The sequence below is a fragment of the Ascidiella aspersa genome, chromosome 5 (assembly GCF_963924565.1).
Source record: "Ascidiella aspersa chromosome 5, kaAscAspe10.2, whole genome shotgun sequence".
NCBI lineage: Eukaryota > Metazoa > Chordata > Ascidiacea > Phlebobranchia > Ascidiidae > Ascidiella > Ascidiella aspersa.
Window position 1 is genome coordinate 16,477,111 of NC_139451.1, and position 21,265 is coordinate 16,498,375.

A 21,265-nucleotide genomic window follows, 5' to 3' on the forward strand; every position below is an offset into this window, starting at 1 on the left:
TTTTAGCGTATCTGGGTGAACACATGTCGTCTGTTTATTTTGAATTTCAGGATCCAGTTATGTTGGTAAACGCACGTCTTCTATTTGTTTTCAATTCAGGTGATGTGACACCAAATGACAAGGAAGGTGTTGCTATTGATGGCCCAACAACTAGTGCCACCACTTTTGACTTTTTACATCGCCTTGGTTTTCCGGTTAATTATTCTAATAATGATACTAATGGAAATGTAAGTAATTGTTACATTTTTAACAAATCTTTAGGGGGATTTACAAAAATAAAATAAAGTTGAAAAAAATGTGTTATGTTTATAATGAAATATCTACTTGTTTTTTTTTAAAGAAATATTTTATTTTGTGCTTAAAATATATTTTTAAACAATATTGTTTTGGTCCAATGGTGGAAGAATTTAGGGATTTTTTAATAGGACAGGGGAAGTAAAAAAATATTTTAATATGGATTATTTACCTTTGAAGACAGTGATTTCCCTTATTATCAGATCTGATGGGATATTATCAAACATTGCACCAACAGTAGTCACAGACCAGTTAGATCATGCCAATCAATTTTGCAAAAAACATTTAATATTACACATAAATCAATAACACTGGGGAACAAAATCTTTGTTGCATCGGCACACATACTTACCCTACCTAATTTTGTGGTGCAGTAAGCAGTAAACAATTCCATATTATGCCCTGTTTAGGTAAAATTGCTCTTTTTGCTTTCCTCTGGGCAATCCCGTGTGATGTTCCAGCAGTAATCTGCCAACCTATTAAGTACATGTTTTCTTGCAGCCTGGAAGCAAGTAATGCTTAGGGTTTCTTAGATAGTCCTAAATCACGAGCCAAGTCATTCAATTCCACTTGGCTAAATTGCTAAGGGACTGATAAATCATAGGTGTGGTCCCAAAGGCTTTCAGATTGAGAAACCATCTTGTTGTTGCAGCCCTTGGGCAGGCATTGTAGGTCAGATGTGAGTTATACAGTACATGATAAAGTAGTTAACTGAAATCATATAAACCAGACATTAATTGATCTTATATGGTATTCAGTTGAGTAAAATAAAAGCTTATTGTTTGTTTAATTCTGTCATCTTCAGATATTAATTTGTTTCAATTTTGTCTATCTACATGGTTTGTATATAAATCTGTCGAAAAACATGGCAAAAATATTGTATTTGCTAGGTTTTTATTACAGAAAGCTGTTTAATGTTTTAACATTAGTTTTACTTATAAATGAAGACAAACAGAAATAGAAAGTTAGCGCCCAACAATGGAACAAACTGAAAAAAAAGTTTGTCCTGAGTCAATAACAACTAATAAATAAAAGTGATAGTGCCGCACTATTCTGCATTGTTAAGAAAAGGGCTGAAACAAACACTTTTAATGCAATAAATAACTTCTCTATGATATTTATATAATATGTCTTGTGTGAATTATTATAGTGATAGTTTACAATAATTATTTCAACAGTTTATATATAAATAATTTTCCTAAGGACACTTCCCAAGATGCAGATTCTCCATTAAACAAATCAAAGATTGATTCAAGATACTTTGCTCAAACGAGTATACAATCTGTTGATGATGTCTCCAGGACATTAAATGGTATTTAATATTTAGTTTTGGCACAACTGTGTTGGTTTATTTATGTATGGAAACCAATGGAAGTTTCACTGGAATGATTAGTTTGTTATTAACCAAAAAAATAAACATTGCAGACTAGCGAAAATGCAAGCAAGGCAGGCTATAAAAATAACTAGCCTGCAGTGAGGTTCAAACTCACAACCTTTGGCCATACCAGGTTTATCAACTGAGCTACACATGCTCAAAAAGGAGCGCATCAAGAAACATCTCTGCGCTACTTATATTGTAGATCCCCTTCAGTGTGAAGTTCCTTTTCCCAATGAATGTAGCAAGTTTATGTACTCCAAAAAAGAACTGGGACACAACGCTAATTTTAAGCCATCTTTCTTTTAACTAGCTAAAATGTCCATCATGCACTAATGTTCGGTAATGGTGTAGCAAGGGGCCGCTTTGAATGAAACAGTTTCTCTTAAAAGTTAACTGTTGTGCTTGTTTTAGGCTATCTATTTTTATGAAATGGTTGTATCGCAAAACTCTTTTATATCACATGTTTTTGTGCAGTTGTCGAAGTTGTTTTTCTGATTAAGAGTGTTTCAATATTTTATGACATCATTACTGTCCAACAGAAATTGGGGGAAACCCCTCAGTTGTCAAAGGGGTTTCTCTTACTCCAGATTCCTTTTTTTTTATTTCTGGATTTCTAAATATGCCTTCTTGTTAGAACTGTGGCTTTAATTTTTGTTTTTTGTCTGTCTCTTCCTTGCAATACATTCTTGTCATTATTTTATATAAATATATTGTCAAAGCTTTCATAGGAGTGAAATACTTTCATCTTTTACATTTTTTCTTACTTGTTGTTTAACTTAATCAGGGGTCAGGAACCTATGGCTTGCAAGCCATATTTGGTTCTTATTTGTGACACCATATAGCTCATGAAACAGTCTTGCTTGCAGATAAATCTAAGCTATCATTTCTTAGCATGATCTGAATAAAACTGCCTGAAGCCATGCCATGGCTGCTTTCCTAACTTTTTTTTATCACACAGTAGCAACATTTCGGCATTTTGCTCGAATCCTATTACTTTTTTTTAGTATTTTCGGAAACTGTCCTCCTGTTTGGTAGAATCTCTTTATACCCAAAAGGCTCTGCTCTCCCGACAGAATTCTGTAATTAAAGTTGTACAAACTCAATTATTTTTTTGCGCGCTTAGTATTGTTCTGTCTTTTAAATGACAACAAAATAAAGGGCCATGTTTAAATTACTCTATTTTTTCCAACTATAACTAGATGTAATAAAAATATTATATGGCTCTCAGGGTAATGCAACTAAGAATATTTGGCTTTTATGCCTCCCTTCGCTAAAAAGGTTCCCAACCCCACTAAAATAATATCTTTTTCAAAATCCGAATTTAATCAGGTCTATTTTTATGAAACAAAATCTGATGGGTATTAATTTGTTAGATTTTTCATCCATATACAATACATATTAACAAAGTTTAATCTTTACAATATATTTTTAGCTTCTGAGTTTATATCAGTGTCAGCACCAGACATATCTCCCCAGTCATCTAGTAAACCACATAGTGACCAACCTAGGAGGGATGCTGGTTTAAAGGTAAGGCCGGATCACAATTATATATATTTATTGACTTCCATCCTAAAATAATGTTTACATATTTGAAAGTAAAGTGAACACGTTTCAAACATTTAAAGAAGTCCTCTTGCATCTTTGTGAAGTTAATATATTTAATGTCTAACTTTTTGCAAAAATAAAAATATTGTAATAATAAAAAAAGGGTTTCATTATTAAATATGTTAAAGGTGCAAAATAATTGGCACAATGCATTCCTTTATTGTATGTATTACGGTATTACTTAAATCCAAATTATCTTAAGCTTTTTAAAGTTCTGGAAATTGTACTCTCTCATACCACCATAAGGACTGGATTAGTGGATATTGGGTGCTTTTAATAGAACTTGGAAATTAAACCTGACAACTGTGCTTTGTAGATTTGTTCTACTTTTTTGTGTGAACAGCAGCCAAGTTAAAATTATACAATGCAAACCGTGGCAATAATTAAGGTCAAAAACTCTACCTACAATGATATTTCATGGGTTTCAAGGAAATGACTATTTTATTCAACTATCAATTATTTTATTCAATTGTCACTTTTATTTCTAGGATGCCTGCAAGAAAGAAAAAAGAAATTCTACACAGTCACATTTTACCTCAACTGTTTCCCATGATGGGTTTGAAGGTTGGCAGGTAATATAGAAAAGTTTTTTTGAAACGTTTTTGTTAACACGGGTGTGTTGTGCGCTTTATAAAGAGTTAAAAGTTTTACAACCAAATTTATCCAAAACAGAGATAAATCATAATAATATGTTTTAGTATATACTAGACCAGAGGTTCCCAACGTGCGCGGTACCGCCCCCTTGTGGGCGTTGGCGAGTTACAAGGGGGCGTTTTGGGTCCGTTTCTAATTTGGGTGCGCTGAATGCACTTAAGGGGGCGTTACATAAAACCACTTATAGGCTAAATTTTATAAAAAATTCACATAAAAATAGTAACAAAAAGGACTGTAGGTAACTTTTAACCTTAAATGCAGTTTTCCGACCATTGTTACGTAATAAATGTAAAGTTGTTGGTTGTTGTTGCGTTTCACAGTTTTATACGCGGCAAAATCTTTGTATATTTAAAGCAGGGGTCGCCAACTTATGGCCCGCCACCTCTTTGACAACTATAGACACGAGTCCATTTTAAATACTTCCGGGCAAAAATTTTTGGTATTTCTCCCTCCAGTTTGTTTACATTTTCATACTGTTTTTGGAATAGATTAGCGCTTTTTTACCGTTGCGGACAAACGGAAAACGTATTCAAAAATATTAGACATATATTATTTAACATTTTTTGATTTTTTCGGCAATGTAATGAATACTAGCACGAAATTTAAAAGAAATTTTGGTATACCCCCCCAAAATTGCGCTCACAAGCTGCGCCAGGACTAAAAGACCTTAACAAACACTGAATGACACTATCTATAAACACTAAGGTTATCGCATTTCCTCAAACTAGCTTTATTATACATTTAATTAGTAGTATGGATGAAAAAAATCCGAGGTCCGCCTGATTCACAGTTGTTCTAACATTCCAATAACACAATTCTTAGCGGCCCACAGAGACCTTTCTGAGTCTGATTGGTGCCCCTGACAAGAAGTGGTTGCCGACCCCTGATTTAAAGTATTGGTGCAGAAAGTTGAATTATTCCTGGTAATGACATAACCTGGTGAATTAATGTATCCATAAATTCCTATAGTGAATGTATGTTAGACAACCTAAAATATGACAGTTTATCGAAACGAAAGTGAAGACAATAAGTGTTAGGCAACAATTAATATAATACTTTTCTGTAAAGCAAGATGAGGGGGGCGATATGAAATATTATTGAGCCCAAGGGGGCACTAGTGTCAAAAAGGTTGGGAAACACTGTACTAGACGAAATACACGGCGTTGCCTAGGTTAAATAGAGTATTTACTTGTAACAATAATATGCAGCTTTTTGCAATAAGCGCGATATATTATGTGCATTCATACAATGCCCCCGGGTAAAATTGTATAAAGCAATCAAGCTGTTGATTGTTGGTCACCACCACATATTATGGACCATTTCTGGGTAGGCGTAAATGAATGTGTAATTTAATATGTAACTGTAAGTAAGTTCCGTATTGTGTATAAAATGAGTGAAGTAAATACTTTCTTGCAATTAAAGTAGGGTGCGGCCCTTGTGAAGCAACAACAATATTAGGTCCTACATATTGGCAAAGATGTGTGTCAATAACAAATGCGTATTCCCGGGTCAAATCATTCTCAAGTATAGTTTAAACAAAATGTAGGATTACATAAAGCTGTGGCCACTTAAAAACTATTACATATTATGTTATGACCTGCGTCATTTGCTTGAGCTGCGTGATATTGTTGATGATTAAGAAAAGGCGGTTTACGATGTTAGTAAAAATAAATGTTATAGATAGCTTAATATCCTGGCTAGAGTGCCAAATAGTGCGAGAATAGTGTGTAAAGTGGTAAAACTTTTTAATTTCCCTAATATTTGCACTACACAATCGATAATTTCATTATACAATTTTTTTTGGTATTTTGCAATAATCAGATAGCTTGTAATAGTAAAACAGCAAGTGTACTGGCAGCTTGGTGTCTCTATGCTTCTTTCACTGGTTGTGTGTCATATGTTTTCCGGTGGTTGTGTGTCATATGAAATAAAACATTATATAAAAACAGCTAGTGTTGTGGTGGCAACACCATTGCAATTTAGCAAAGGCGATGGTCAGCCCTAACAAATACGTATTTCCGTCGCCACAATCATCATTGTCTGAATGGTTTAGTTTGCCTCGTGGATAGACCATTGCTATGTAAGATGAATGTGGCAATTCACATTTAACCATTCAATGTGTGTGGTTTTTATATAACCTTTTATTGAATGTGTATTATTTTGCTGTAATCGGAGAACGCTGATTGTGTCTGAAAGGGTTTAACTAAATGCTTTCTCAACAGGCGTGGTATATAAGTTTGCTGAAGCCACATGTTGCAGCAAATGGTTTATAATTTTTTTTATTATTTTAACATTAAAACATAGTGGCCACTTGTCAAATTAAACAAATTCATAACTATTGTACAAAAAATTGTTTGACTTTTTTCTTATAGTGTGACAATCCATTTGATTTTTCCGGTGTTGAGTTTAAGGATGACTCTAGATTACAACAAGACATGTTTGGAGATGAGAACTTCGAACCTTCTGGTATGCCAAAATCTCACATATAATATTTTTTAAATTTATAGAAGTAATGTATTTTATACGTGTTACGACTTTAATTAGTAATTTTAGAAAATTACCTAGGCCTTCTGTTAAAGCCGCTAGTGAGTCCTTATTTTTGGGTATTAAAAACCTACCAAAAAGAGTTTATATTAAAGACCACACCAAGAAAACCCAATGTAGAGATGTATTGGTTGCAAGAGTAGAATATTACCACACCACAAACAATAATGACAATTAGACACACACAATTACTTACAAAAAAACGAATGACAGAGCATATAACACCTTAAGTCTTACTCGCGAATATCACAAGGCTACACCCAAACGTCTACTGTACTCTAGGCGGTCAGCTGCTCATAATATACGCTAAACAAAAACTCTCTCTCACGGGAACCGACGCGCTCCCGAGAACCCGAGGCCTGCCTTACAGGACGGCCGTTTCGTGGAAAGATTACAATGGGCGGACCTTTTCGTGAGAAGTTAACACAAAGCGATAAATGATCGTGAGATTTGTAGAATTGTTTAGAGACAGGAGATAACAGGTCCAAGAGTCCAATTAAACGGGCGACCACCAGAGCGCACAAAAATATTACGTTATTATACATGCCCCGAAATGCGAAAAGCTAAATCCTAGAAAAGGTGCAAAACTAATAATGAATGTTATAATTTAAGTAAGCATGTAACATTACCTACAGTATCTACATCCAAAACAATGCTTCTTAAACTTTACTTCATAAAATATGGTGCATTACATGACTCAAATGTAAAATAACATTGAGAAATATCCTGGCATGAGTAGACATTTTTTGAGGGGTTGGCATTGCTGTTGCAAATTAACTGGCTGCCTTCTGGTCTTTTTTAATTTACAAGCAATGAGTACAAGCATAAAAAAGAATAATCATTCTTCTCTGTTTCACTGATTTCTTTTGGTTGACGCTAGCAATAATTGGCACAAAAGTCATTCACCAGTTAAAATAACACTGCTATGGAATCTTTAGCCTTAATCTTTATAAAGCTACTTAATCTTTTTTTCAAAGTTTTTTCAAGGTAAACCTACTTAGGGCAACAGCACTTAGTTAAAAAGGCATAATTCTACCTATATAATTTAACTCAAAACGTTGTAGTTTCTTTCAAATACCTTGCCTTTACACAATTCTTATTCTAGCAATAAATGTAATCTCCCGGTTAAGTCCGCAAATTGAATCTCATAAGCTTGTGCAGACTTAACGTTTTACTTTTTTTTTCGTGTACACTTAATACAGTAGGTATCGCAAAGCAAATAGGCTATAGACTTCTTAGCACAATACTCTTAAGTCATAATAATTAAGGATAAATAGAGAAGCTATTCGAAAACGATCTGCTCAGGTGTCAGAAGAAAGTAAAATAAAACCATTTCGAGCATAAACTTGAATCCCGATTTTTTAAGATATTTTTTGTTATTCGGCTTAAACGGGAGATTACTGTATTAACGAAAACTTTTCATGCATTTTATATTCCAAAAATCACTGGTAATATCAATTATGCAAAATTTTCTCTGGTAATTTTTTTATTTATTCTAACTGTGATCACTACGACCAAACAATAAAAAATTGCAGGTTGCAAATCAATGCAGTAGAAAATTTTAACATTTTTTTATAACCCTAAAACTTGTTAACATAATAATATGCTGCTTGCAATATATAAATAAGTAGAATATAGGCGACGTTTGAGTTCTAACGGCTTGCCTCTTTACATAAATATTGTTTTGAAGTAAAACATTGTTTTTTGGAGACTGTAATACTAAATTTATTGTTTCCTTGTCTTTCTTTTAGGAAAAGTAAATGCTATACTTGATCAAGAAGAAGCTTCTTTTCTGAAGGAGCATCAGTTTTCTCTTGCACCTGACTTTAAGGGTTTAGATCTATCGAAAGATATTCTTCATGATTTTTCAACTTATAGAACTGCAGATATGACTCCACCAAAAGATGGTAATAAGACTGACATTTCAAACAAAATATTAAATTAAACTTGAACAAAACTTTTTTTGATTTAATTCCAATTTTTTGAATAGTATATTAATTTATTTTAGGTAATTGTACCCTCATCTTTCTTTGAATTAGAAAAGAATATATGAACTATACCATGGTAAACATTAATTACAGTTTCTATTTGATTAGTTAGAAAAAAGTTTATAGTGAACAACATTTGTGCACTTAATAGTAGAAGTAACTAGACAGGGTGCGGTTGATATTTTATCTGCGGTTGTTGTATATTTTATCAGAGGGTATATTTTTAGGGTTTAATGCAGCAGTTCACAAACTTTTCTGAAAAAATTGCCTGGTGGACCCTTTATTTTGATATTTCGCGGCGCTATAAAAGTTTAAGGGTCAGTTGCCCCATGTTTCTTATAGTAAAATAATTAAAAATCATGATATGATATATGATCGAATAATAAGGCATATAGTAGATACTAATAATATTTAAAACATAGACTAATGTTTAAACGCATTGGCTAAAAGTCTAATGTGTGCTTAGTGTTTACCGTTATAAATAGTGTTACTTATCAGGGTTGCTTTCAAATATATATTATTAATTTGACTTTGGTTTGTGGTTTAGTATCAACATTGCATCTTCTACAGTTTCCTTAACTTGTTTCTGCAACTTCTGGCTTAGAAGCGAAAATTTTGTATGACGCCATGTTATCACGTAGTCGCCTTGGCTAAAAATGCATTCGACTTTAGCATTTTGCTTCCTGCGGCCCTTAGTACAATTTTAATTTGTTTAGGCCTGGTGTTGATGTGTTGGTTAGAGCAACATGCACAACATGTGCTAACAGAGAGGTGTACACTGCATCCAGATTTCACATTTTAATTTGTTGCAGTAAAATATGTTGTGTTTTGTAAGAGCAATAAGTTTTTTACTGAGAGAAGCCTCTTTCTAAAACACATGTCGCGCGCGGCTTATTTCCCCAGTGACTATAAAACCACAGCATGGTGCCAAGTCGCTTCGTGAGCTGAACAAAGCAAGCAAAAATGAATGAATTCTGCATTGAAGTGTATTAACCGCTAGATGGGAGTTGATAGCTACAGCGAACTAAAACGATGACGTCAATTTATTGTTTTTAGCCCCCCAATTAAAAGTCCTTAGGGGTGCAGCCTCATAAATTATATTCACCTATATACCATTGTACGTCATGTCTAAAATTTTAAAAGTTTCACAATGATTTTTTTTTCCTATAAAGCTTTGGACAAATTGGTCTGAAACATACCAAGCAAACCAAAGCTAACCAAGGCAAACCAAAAAGAATAACAAAAAAAACAGATATGTTTCAAAAATAAATTTTCGGCCCATATAATACATTCAAGATGCACATAAAATTATTTGGTTTATTTTTAACTTGCAAAAAAACACATGCTGTTTTTATTCTCTTATAATAAATTTATTTAAAATAAAAAAAACCCTACTACCCCATTTTAAAAGCTGTGCTTTATTTTCTCACATATATAGATAAAAGATTTTTCAACAAATTGTTTATTATGAAAATCAAAGTATTTCAATGAATAATAAAAAATGAAGTTATACAACAAAAGAATATCAAAGCCACAGTAAACATAATATCACTTTTTATAGCCAAATTGTTTCCCCCAAAAATCTGTACTATCTCTGTCATCTTCAAGCTACTGCAGTAGTGGTAATATAGCAGCATATGCAGTGTTTCATTTAACCACTTTTTCAGCTGCAGAATAATTGACAACTTAAACATTAAGTATAAATACTTTAATTTATTGTTTTCATTACACGAGGAGTTTAGGTTTCCTGTTGTGCTGTTGTCCAGGTCTGCTGTGTTCAAACATTTTTGCACTATCTGCAACAGTTTTAGATACAAATAGGTGGAATCTTGTTCCTTGGCCCTGTGGAGTAGGAAGTCTAATAATTTGTTTGTCCTGTGACACAAATCATTAGTACAGATCTGTTTCTAAATGTTCAACTTTTTACCTATGTGCAAAAAACATCACTGAAGGCTATGTTAACAGATTTATGATTATATGTGGGTGCAATTTTCTTGTTTTGTAATTATATTGTTGGATCTCTGCTGTTTTACATATTTTTTTATTTTATGCATTACCTAATTTTCAGATGATGCTGGTAAAGTTTCTATTGGAACATATTTTGGTGAGCTTTCAGCTAAGCTGGGAGACTTAAATGGAAAAGGAGTAGTGGAGCGACCAAGCTTTGGGCTAAAAGTGCGGACACCATCACCCCAAAAACCATGTGTTTTGTTAAATAAATCCAGTTTAGCTCACCAAGGAAAAGGTTGAACATATATATGTTAATTATAATAAAAATATTTTAATATAACTGGGTTACATATATTAAAATTGCTTGTATTGTTGGTTCTCCCCTTGATTTACCTTTGTTGCTCAGGTGGTAAAGCAATAGTCCCAATCGAATTCTTGTAATCTAATGTATATTATGGTTTGTCATTGTGATGATATTATATTCTTTTGTATTTAAGCGTTTGTTTTTGTGTTACATGATTTTATACGTATTTTGTTCTCCAGGATCTTGTACCACTTCAAACTTTCCAGTTAATGAGTCATTTCCGGATATTTCTGCTCTTGAATTAGGTATTTCTTAATTTATGTCGTCTCATTGATATTTTAATTTCTTAATTTATGTCGTCTCATTGATATTTTTATTGTACTTTGTGCTGTTGTTTGGTCTTGTTTTTTAACAAAATTTAATAGCGACGTTGTAAAAAGTGTTTGACTAGTGTCTATATTGTTGCTCAGTAAATATAATATGGCACCCTTATAAAGTGAGACTGATAGGTTAGGACACATGGCCACACGCGTTCTATTCAAAACGATTTTACTGTTTTTAAATAAAATGTATATCATAAATTACAACCGTGTTGTATTCGGTTTACCTATTCTAGTATAGGTGTGCATTTAACTTTTACTTTTTCGTTTCCTGTTATTTATTATTTTGTTAAATTATTTTCTATTTTTTTCATGAAAGCAACTGTTGGTTTTACGTCTTTTTACACAAACAGAATATATTTAATTCTTCATTTCAATTTTAATGTAAATGGTAATTTTACTGGTGCTTCGCTATTTCTTGGTATGTTTATTTGACAGACGATACAGTTGACAAATCAATGATGGGCAGCATCTCAAATGCAATCTCAAATATGTCTAGTAGCCTCAACAATGAAGATCTTGCAAAGTTTATAGTGGCACTATCAAATAAGAAAATCTTAGAGCAAAAAGTTTCAATGACTGAAGGAAACAAGGGAAAGGAAACCTTTATGTATGTACCACTATGTTGATTTTTCTATTATACAGCAACTATTATCATCATTGTGATGGATTTTTTATTCGTCTTAATGGAAAAGAACATTCAATAGAAAACATTTTGAAGTTCTAAATTAATTATTTTTGCGCACCTATTACTTAGATTGTTTTTGTGTTATTAAACTTATGTTATATTATTTTGCATAAAGAGTACCATCAACATGCCAAGAAAAATGTGTTTCACTCAATCGTTCGACCATACAAGGTAAGTTGATTTCATCCACATATCACATAATTGCTGGTCAATATTTATTTTGGATCCGTGCCGAATTATTTTCGATTTTGGCGAGCAGGCCGGTTTAACTCAAACCAAATATACATGTTTATCGAACAAACGAAATTTCAATGTAAAAGATTGGTGTCCTAAAATCCGTGCAACGTAAAACCCAGAATACGATCGTTTATCTCCATATTTTTCTAACTGCTGGGTCACAATGTCGACACGCTACTCGCTATGCAAGTTTAACGTTGCCTAGAGTAACTTAACTTATGCAAAGAAAAATCACCATCTGAATTGCAGCAGCGAATGTTTCTTTACGCCCAGCGAATTTAAAGCAGTGGTCGACAAACTGTGGGCCGCGGCCAAGTGTGGAGCTTTTAGCCATTTTTTGTGTTTAATTATGTAGTTGTGGGCCGTGTGATAGCTATTTTAAAAGTTGGCGCGGCTAAAAAAAATTATATTGCCTCAGCGTTGTTCAGGCCCGCGTTCCAAATGTGGCTCTGTGAGTGCCTGTCAAACTATATTTTGCCAGCTTTAACTATGTGAACGAAAAATTTTCGCGCATCGCGCGTTTATTCTTCGCTTTATAGTAGATTTTAGATTATGGCATGCCAATGTTTTATGCATCAAGGTTTAATATTTTCACCTTTTCTTGGTGTCCACAGACTATCTCCACCAAAAATGAAAATGTACTTTTTTGACCCCTAATAACCAGGTCATTCATCTGCCAGAAAAAAATAATTTAAAAGTGTATCTCCACCAAAAATAAAAATTTACTTTTTTTGACCCCTAATAACCAGTGCCAGAAAAAATAATTTAAAAGTGTATCTCCACCAAAAATAAAAATTTACTTTGTTTGACCCCTAAAACCAGGTCATTCATCTGCCAGAAAAAATAATTTAGAAGTGTTGCATTCACGCTTTCAAAAAATGTTTGCCAATAGCTTTATTTTTCTAATTGTGTATCTCCAATCATGTGGCACTTAAAGACATATTTTATTGTAATTTTGACATGCTTTCGAACAAACTGTGATTCATCAGGTTCCTACTTTACCCCACCCCCCCAACACTGGGTCATTTCTAACTATTCGTTTGTTAATTCTATTTCAACAGATGGCAGAACACAACAGTTAAATGCAATAGATCACAGTGCTGCTTCTGTCGACGTCACTCGGTCAACTGTTGAAGATGGCCTCTCCATATCGGGAAACGACTTTATAAATTTAAAGGCTGACGAAGCAACCACGAAACACACAGATGGATCTTCATCGAACAGCATTGCTCCTGTTTCATCTCGTACAGAACCATCAGTGGCATCGGCTCCTGAAGGTTATCCAATTTCACCTCTCATTTTGTCTGTTTTTATAGCTTGTCAACTGTATTTCTATCTGCTTTTACGTCCGCATATGTTTTGCAAACCTTAACGAAGAATGGCACGGGCAACTTAGAATAAATACATCCTATTTTATTAATTAAAATTTGATTATCAAACAATATTGTTATAACAGTTTGCGTATTTATAAAAAAAAATCACAATTATAATTATTTTCAATAATATATAGCACTGGCAGAAAAAAAAGTATTGGTAATTGTAGAGAAATCAAAGTAAGGACAAACAAATGGTCTATGTTTTCAGCTGACCAAAACCTATTCAACGACGTCATGAAACAAGACGTTGCAGATTGCGCTCCGTCGCCTGCTGTCTCCTGCTCAGGAAGGATCACACTGGTCGAGGATGAATTACCGTCTTTGCCTAACCGTGACTCAATATTTCCACCAGATTCCCCATCTTTTCATTTCCTCTCTTCCACCAGAGCTAATTTGTCCCTCACTCGTGGATCTTTAAGCAGGTGGCATTAAAAAAATGACTGTTTTTAGTAACTATGACGTGCACAAATTTGCACACTGGAAAATGTAAAACCTTTCGTCAACTTGACTATTTTACATTTTAAACTTATTTTTTTTGTTCAGGGAGAGCATCGAGAAACTTCATCGTAAATTGCGCGTACATGTTGGTGAACAAGGTTTGTTTAAATAATTGCAATCAAGGGACTAAATTTGGCTTAGTTCGCTGATTTTTACAGCTTATGTTGGTTTCTAAAGGATGCGTTAAAGTCTGATTGGTCGTCTGAATAAAGGCTATATTTAATAAACTTGAATAAAACAAAACATTGGAGTCCCTTAAAAATATTTTTTCCAGAAGCGGAAAGAAGCCTTCCGGATGTTGTGTCCTCTAAAACGTCCCCTTGTGCTTCATTACAAGATGGAACAGAAGAAAAAATAAAAAAGCCCAATGATGGCCATTCTGCAACAGACCCTTGCTTGAAGATGTAAGTGGGATTCCAACCTATTACTTTGAGCTCACGTTGCCACGTCGTATTTAATTACCTCACGCGGGAGTTTTTCTAGACTTCCTGCTGTCGGTTTGGTTTTAAATCCTTATAAATTGTGTACCATAATTTTATTGCTATGAATTGTTTTGATGCTGAAGGCTAGTCATTTTTGTTTTTTAAAGGACAATTTTGGATCATGCTAACGAGGAAATTGATTTTGGTGCTCATCAATCGTTTGGCCCACTGTCTCAATCCTCTCCGGAAAAGTTTGATAAATTTAATGAGTCTCACTTGTCCCGCCTTTCATCCGCCTTCCAGCAACTTCTTCCATCAAGCAGCTTCTCTGAGATGGCAACCGTACCGGAAGGCGCTTTCGACCCTAACTATTTACCAGCTAGAGCCAGTCGTCTGGGTACTATTAGTGAAGAATCAGAAAAGCGCAACCGGGCGAGTATTGAAGCTGCAACCGCTGTGAAATGTCACCGCCTGGAAACTGAGGAAAAACAAAGCCGGTCCAGCATTGAGTCGATGGAGTCAAACAAACACGAGTTATCTTCGTGTTCATCAGTCGATGTGCTTCCAAAAGCTTCTAGCACAAAATATGAAGCTGACCTGACCCAAGATAGTCGCTCTTCGTCTGATCGACTTTCTTGTATACACCCTCAGCTCCACCCTTCCACCTACTGCACAAGATCACAACTTGAGCCAGTATCTCACGAGCTACCCGTCTACCCCTCTTACTATTCAGCTTCATCGGTGATTCCTCCACATCACATCGGCGGACACATGCCAGTACCAGGACAGGTTGACATGTGCCACAGAATGCACCCAAGTATGTCAATGCCACCCTTGCCACCATGCGGTGAGAGTCAAAATATAAAGATTTTATAAGACTGTTTTAGCTAGATCTATTTTCATTTAAAACAACCAATTTTTGTACGCTGTTTGGGTCTACTTGAGTTAAACGTAAACTAATCGACACACCGCTAAAATCGCCTATTTAAAATGGTATACCAAAAGTTTTTTTTAGAAAGAAATGAATATTTTTTTTGCTGCCAGAATATATGTAAACAATTAATTACCATTACAATTGCATACAATTCGCAAAAAACACTCCGTTAATTGTGATTGTAATTGTTTAATAAAATTTGCATTCTAACTTAAATAATAATTATTTGCCAACTATCTTGTTTTTGAGAGTTTAAAATGAACCTAGGTTCCACTATTGTATTGAGCTATTTTTGCTGAGTAATACTGATAAAAAACATCAACATTATATATTGCTTTAATTAAACAAAGGTTTTGGAAAAACACCATGTTTGAGTAAGCACTATTTTTGAACTTAGACTGGTTTACGATTTAGGTCCCAGCTACTTAGTTGATGGACGTTCGTTCGATTCGTCAGTATACAGCACACGATCTCACCCCGCTCAACATGGCTTCCCCTCCATGCTCCCCTACCCTTCTCATCATTCTGCAAGTGTCTTGTCCTGTCTTTCGGATCGCGTAGGAATTGCTATGCCACACGATCAACTTTATTTAGGTCGATTTTTTTAATTTAAAGGAAATTTATTTTAGTTTATTTTTTTAAAGTCATGCAATGTGTTGATTTAGCACTAAAGTTGTTTTTAAGTTATTTAAAGTTGACCGTCTTATTGTTTCCTGATCTCTTCTTGAAGGTGGCACTCCTATTTCTGTTCCAAGGGAACTTACATTTAATGAGGTGCTATGTGTCGGAGTTCAAGCCAAATCTGTCTTGCCAATTAAAAATACTTCGTCGCGATGGATACAAGTAATTGCACTTCCGATAAAGTTAAAACTTGTTGTACCATCTAAAAATATTCCACTTTATCCATATTTTCCATTTTTATTTTTTCATTTTCATTGCCACTGTAAACCTTCTTTGAGCTTAATCTTAATTTAAATCATTAGGTTCAAAATTTGTAATAACATATAGAAAATAGAGGTTACTATTGCGCCCAAATAGATTTTTAACACTTTTGACAATTGTTGTGTAATGTTAGATTAAGTGTTTTATCACGTAATTTGTTTAATAGGTAGAAGTGCGTCCGATTTCTGTCACTGTAAATCGTCAATGTGCAGTTTATCCTGCTGACAACTACGTCACTGTTAAGCGCAAGCACGTCATTGGCCCACACAGTATCGAGCATACTGATATAGCTTTGACTGCTCACGAGACTGGAAGATACGAGTCAACTATTGAGGTAAGTTACTATAGCATATGCGTAAATGTTCGTACAAGCAAAGCGTAATTACAGATAAACGAAAATGTCTACCAATACTGCCCAGTCAAACGACCAACCATAATTTTTGCGTGGTCTGCTGTGCTTAAGAGTATTCCCAACGTTTGCGGCGTTTGAAACTGTGTCACTTTCAAGTTTGTAACTTGACAAATTAAACCTCAATACTTTTTTATCTTGGCCAGTTTGCCTGTTTATTTTTTTAAAATTCGGTTTACACCAGGTGTGTCAATCATCTGGCCCAGCCCACGGGCTGCCCTTTTATATAGACATACACGAGCGGCCCGCGTAATATTTCCATTTTTGGCCTGAAACACATACCTCGTTTAAATATTTAAAACACTTTTTTAAAATAGGTGAATTTGCTGCTTTTTACCACCCTTCATATTAAAAAAAAAGCGTGTTTTTAGCGGATTATGAAATTAAAGTTATTATACATTTGTAAGGTTTTCTAAATTGTGGCGTTTTCGTTAGAACACACTAAAATTTGTCAGGGTGCCCAATGGCCATGGCAATCTATAACTGTGCTCCATAACCGGTAAAAACAATGCTAGGTGTGCCGAAATGTTCCATTGACTGTTTTACGCCTTTTCAGGGTCAGTGGTCTTTTTTCGTTAGTGATATTATCGTTGTTTGCTCGTTTTTGTCAAGGTTTTACCCACCGTCCTAAGCGGCAATGTTTTTAATATAATTAGGTCCCCGTTTAGGTAATGCGAAACCAAAATCATCCGCAAACGCCGATTTTCGTCTTTTGCTTGGTCGACCGTAAACGCAGGAGATCTTTTCTTTTTCGCCTTTCGTTATTCGAGTTATGAAAAGCTAATGTTCCTCGCTGTTCGCGCTAATATCTGATGTTCGTGTTACAACGGCATTTCGTTAACTGAAGCAGATTTTCTTGAGAGGTGGTTAACTGTGACTTTCAAAGTGGCCTCTTCTGTAATGATTGTTACCGCAAAATTACGTGTTTAGTGTGTAATTGACACAACTTATTTTCCCTCCAACCGCAGTTGTATTTTAGCTGATTGGGCACACTGCTCGTTGCCGATGTTGCGCTAATCAAGGCATAATCACACCAGGAAAAACCATCTTCGTTTAGTTATGCATTTGGCGAAATACGTGCTTGTAATTTAGCGTAGTCCGTACATGGAACTTAGGGAACTGCGCTGCTGTTAGTCGAAACATGATTCTACCAAAATCAATCACACACATACTTCACCGTCTTGGTTTAGTTTTCGCCTGAAGTTAACGATTACACACTAAGCGGTTTCGACGCACGTGTTCGCTTTGCGTCTTAAAATTTCGCTTTGCTGGACGTTAATTGACTGTCGGATTATTTTTTATGTCGTGACCTCCAGTTTCTCTATATTTAAAATATCTTTCATTGCCTTGGACTTTATTGCATTTTAGGCCACTGCTATGGTATTTTCAACCAACTCTTATTTACTTATAAAATACTTACGACAGTCAGTGGATGATTATATCCTCCCGATTTTCATTTATGTATTTTTAAAGACTTGTCTAATGCTGCCAAACTTTGTTTGACTGCTACGGTTGCTGATAAAATATGATATTTGTTGGACAAAACACGTCTTTCACATTTTTGCAGCAATAAATAAACCTTCGATTTTATTATAATTTGTTGCAGATAATGAGTCATTTGATTGCCATGGAAGGTAGCGGCATTCCGGATGCCAGGTGCCACATTGGTAGTGTCACTTGTCACGCAACCGCCGAGATGCCATCAGTGTTAATGTTCCCCACACCCGAAGTACCGCATGACTTGCAACATTCCCGCGACATTGATCTCGGCTCCGTTGTTTTTGGTTCGGTGAAATGCGTTCCTTTGAGGTAAGTTATAGTTTAGGTAAAGGTGACCCTGAAAACAAGTATTTTCGAAATGTCATTTGATAAAAGTAGTGTTGTACTGCGTGAGTTTCCTCTTAAAAAATGTATAAAAGTTTGTTTCAAGTATCTAGATAGAATTGTTCCTGACACTAGATTGTTTTCAGCAAAATATCAAAACTAGCAATGAACTTTTATATGAATATATGGAAGTAATCATCTTCAACCTTCCTTTTAATATTTGTCAATCTTAGTCCATTACCGTATTTGTCTGTTTTTAAATCGTAAAATAAGGTGAAACTGTTTAACGACAAATTGTTTTACAATGGTGACAACAAGCTTTGGCTCAACCGTGCTTCATCCACTGCAGACCTCCAGTTACCCTTTCTTTGGGAGCATGTCCCTGTAAAAATGTTAGACTTCCTTCATTTTATCGCCTTGTGCCCTATGTATTTTAATTGCCTACTTTTGATTGATTAAGCGCTGTCACGGCTGCGCGAAAATTTATCAAAATTATATTATAATTTTTCGTTAAACAGAGCCTGGTGTAATGGTGTATGTCAGGTATCTCCTGTTGGTATGTTAAAATTATATACTGTTTTTTTAAAATATTGAAAATTTTGATTTAAATACGAAAATGTTTGTTTCTGTAAGCAGCATACTTCGCTATTTTGGTGGTCGTTTAACGCGTTATCAAGACAACATGTGAATGACTAATACGATAACTAGGATAACTGAGGTGTTATGTATTTGATTGAATTTTGTTTCAGGATATTAAACCGAAGTAAAGTTGAAACTCCAGTTCGAATTGCTGTTTACTCTTCCTCTTCTTCCCAACACCGTTTCTTTCTTTCTTTGTCTTCCGCTCCGCTCCATCCAGGTAATTATATAATCTATGCAGTTCCACTATAGATTTTGGAAAACACAAGTTAGGCGGATATGTTAGTTTTTCAACGTAAAATGTATTTATTAACCTTTTTTAAGAGCAAATTTTGCCTTCTGTGTGCTGCAAGTTTGGCACCTTGAGGTGTTAAGGCACATTTTGTATGCAATATATTTACAAAAACGGTATCTGTTATTGTTGCATTTATTTGGCTGCTTGAAGAAACAGGTGCCGCATCTGTCTTGCGAATACTATTGGCAGTAACCAATCAGCCTCTTACAGTGTGGCTGCATTTAAACGCTGCAACTCGCCGCCCTGCATCTGGTAAGCTTCAGCTTCATATTTTATATTTTAAATGTTTTTTTTGGTGTACTTACAGTTGGATGATGTCGCAAATTAGTGGTTTACTGTTGTTGTTTTTTCATTACTTATTTTTGTTTACAACTAACCAAACCGTTCGGAATACGTCATAATTCGAAAAAAAGTGGCGTGATGTTTACTGCGCAAGGCAATTAAAATTAAAATTTGTGAGGTAAACGCGTATGTTTTTTGTGCGACTTAGTAAGCAAAAACTGATATATACTTCTGGGTATAGGCAAGGTCAGTCTGAAAAAGGCTATAAGGCTCTCGTATTGTTACTAACGACGATTTGCTAGAGTTGTGTTCATATTTCGAGAAAGAGACATTGCAAGACGTGAGTTTCGGCAAAAACTTTACGGGTGCCGAGGTAGCAGACGTAGCTGCACTGACTAAGAATTGTAGCACAGTGTTCAACGACGTACCTGACAATATGAAGTAAAGGTAATCGACGAACGACCAGTTCCTTCCAAGCCTTACGGTGTTCCGTTCAAGTTACGCGACTGTTTCAAGTAGTACATGGACAAAATGCTGCGGTTGAATAAGAACATATTTAGGCGCTCTGATTCACATATGCCTCTCCCATATTTAATGTTTTTAACGTGGAAAGGTATATTGATGATATCAGTGTCCATTCCAAGATGTGGAAAGAGAACAGGGCTCCTCTAAGACTTATTCCCATGGACTTTGTGACGCAGGTGTCGGTGTTAAGCCACCGAATTGCGTGGTTGGTACAGTAACGTCGTTTCCCGGGACACAACATTAACCAGTACGTTATCGGACTTCAGGATGACAACGTTCAAAAGATTAAAATGACACAGCGACCATCAACTATAAGAAGGAAGTTTATTTGGCTCACTTGATACAACCGGGATTTCATTCCACAGTATGCAGTAGTTGCTTCTGCCTGACAAAGAAAGGCCATTTGAATGTGGTAAAGTGGGGAGATACATAAGACGCCGCTATCTGTTTCAAGAAAGGTAGTCTGTTAAACGACCCTATACTTTATTTGCCGGACATCAGTAAACAGGTATATTGCGAATTGATGTGATTGACAGACTAGGGACGCTGTGCTGATGAGCGATGACTATGGGTGCTGTGCCGATGAAGAAAAGAACACCATTGACCGTCCTTTCCTGTTAGCTATGCTAGGAAGAAGTTAAACTGAGCTCCGTATTTTCCCACCGAAAAGCAGTGTCTTGCCATTGTTTGGGCAAATACGAAACTTCAGAATACACCTGAATGGTTCTGACTTTGTCCTTTAGTCCTTTAGACAGACAATCGTTAAACTTGTTGTTTACAACAACTAACCGTTCGTACTACGTCACAATGCTCAAAATGGGAGTGATGTTTACTGCCGAAGAAAATTCTAGTTTTCTAATTTAATGAATTAGAGAAAAATGCATCTAATTCTAATTCTAACCTAATTTGTGAATTGCTTGTGTGCTGTAAGTTTAGTTCTATCTAATATAATTCAAATTAGAACAAAACTGATATTTGGTCCAACGGAATTTTTAGTCCGAGTCGAAACAAGGATTTGAATAATACTCATTCGCCAAAAAGCACTTCTAACCTACTTTTGTACTGTGAAAAACCTAGGGTAGAAAAACGTATAAAAA

General features: G+C 35.0%; 1 protein-coding gene across 2 annotated transcripts in view; it reads left to right on the forward strand.

Annotated features, from left to right (window-relative positions):
- The window catches only part of LOC146145120 (uncharacterized), a 71,507-nt gene that overhangs the window by 21,849 nt on the left and 28,393 nt on the right, over positions 1-21,265 (forward strand). The window contains exons 9-29 of one of the 2 annotated variants that reach the window (XM_083389605.1): positions 100-227; positions 1,498-1,606; positions 3,105-3,199; positions 3,766-3,849; positions 6,304-6,397; positions 8,227-8,382; positions 10,532-10,708; positions 10,957-11,022; positions 11,536-11,707; positions 11,901-11,956; positions 13,084-13,299; positions 13,607-13,820; positions 13,942-13,994; positions 14,171-14,300; positions 14,486-15,165; positions 15,667-15,846; positions 15,983-16,095; positions 16,361-16,528; positions 18,210-18,412; positions 19,177-19,286; positions 19,512-19,613. In XM_083389605.1, the coding sequence (XP_083245731.1) occupies positions 100-227; positions 1,498-1,606; positions 3,105-3,199; positions 3,766-3,849; positions 6,304-6,397; positions 8,227-8,382; positions 10,532-10,708; positions 10,957-11,022; positions 11,536-11,707; positions 11,901-11,956; positions 13,084-13,299; positions 13,607-13,820; positions 13,942-13,994; positions 14,171-14,300; positions 14,486-15,165; positions 15,667-15,846; positions 15,983-16,095; positions 16,361-16,528; positions 18,210-18,412; positions 19,177-19,286; positions 19,512-19,613 (3,306 nt within the window). The remainder of the gene's footprint in view (positions 1-99; positions 228-1,497; positions 1,607-3,104; positions 3,200-3,765; positions 3,850-6,303; positions 6,398-8,226; positions 8,383-10,531; positions 10,709-10,956; positions 11,023-11,535; positions 11,708-11,900; positions 11,957-13,083; positions 13,300-13,606; positions 13,821-13,941; positions 13,995-14,170; positions 14,301-14,485; positions 15,166-15,666; positions 15,847-15,982; positions 16,096-16,360; positions 16,529-18,209; positions 18,413-19,176; positions 19,287-19,511; positions 19,614-21,265) is intronic. The other variant, XM_083389606.1, reaches the window with a different exon arrangement.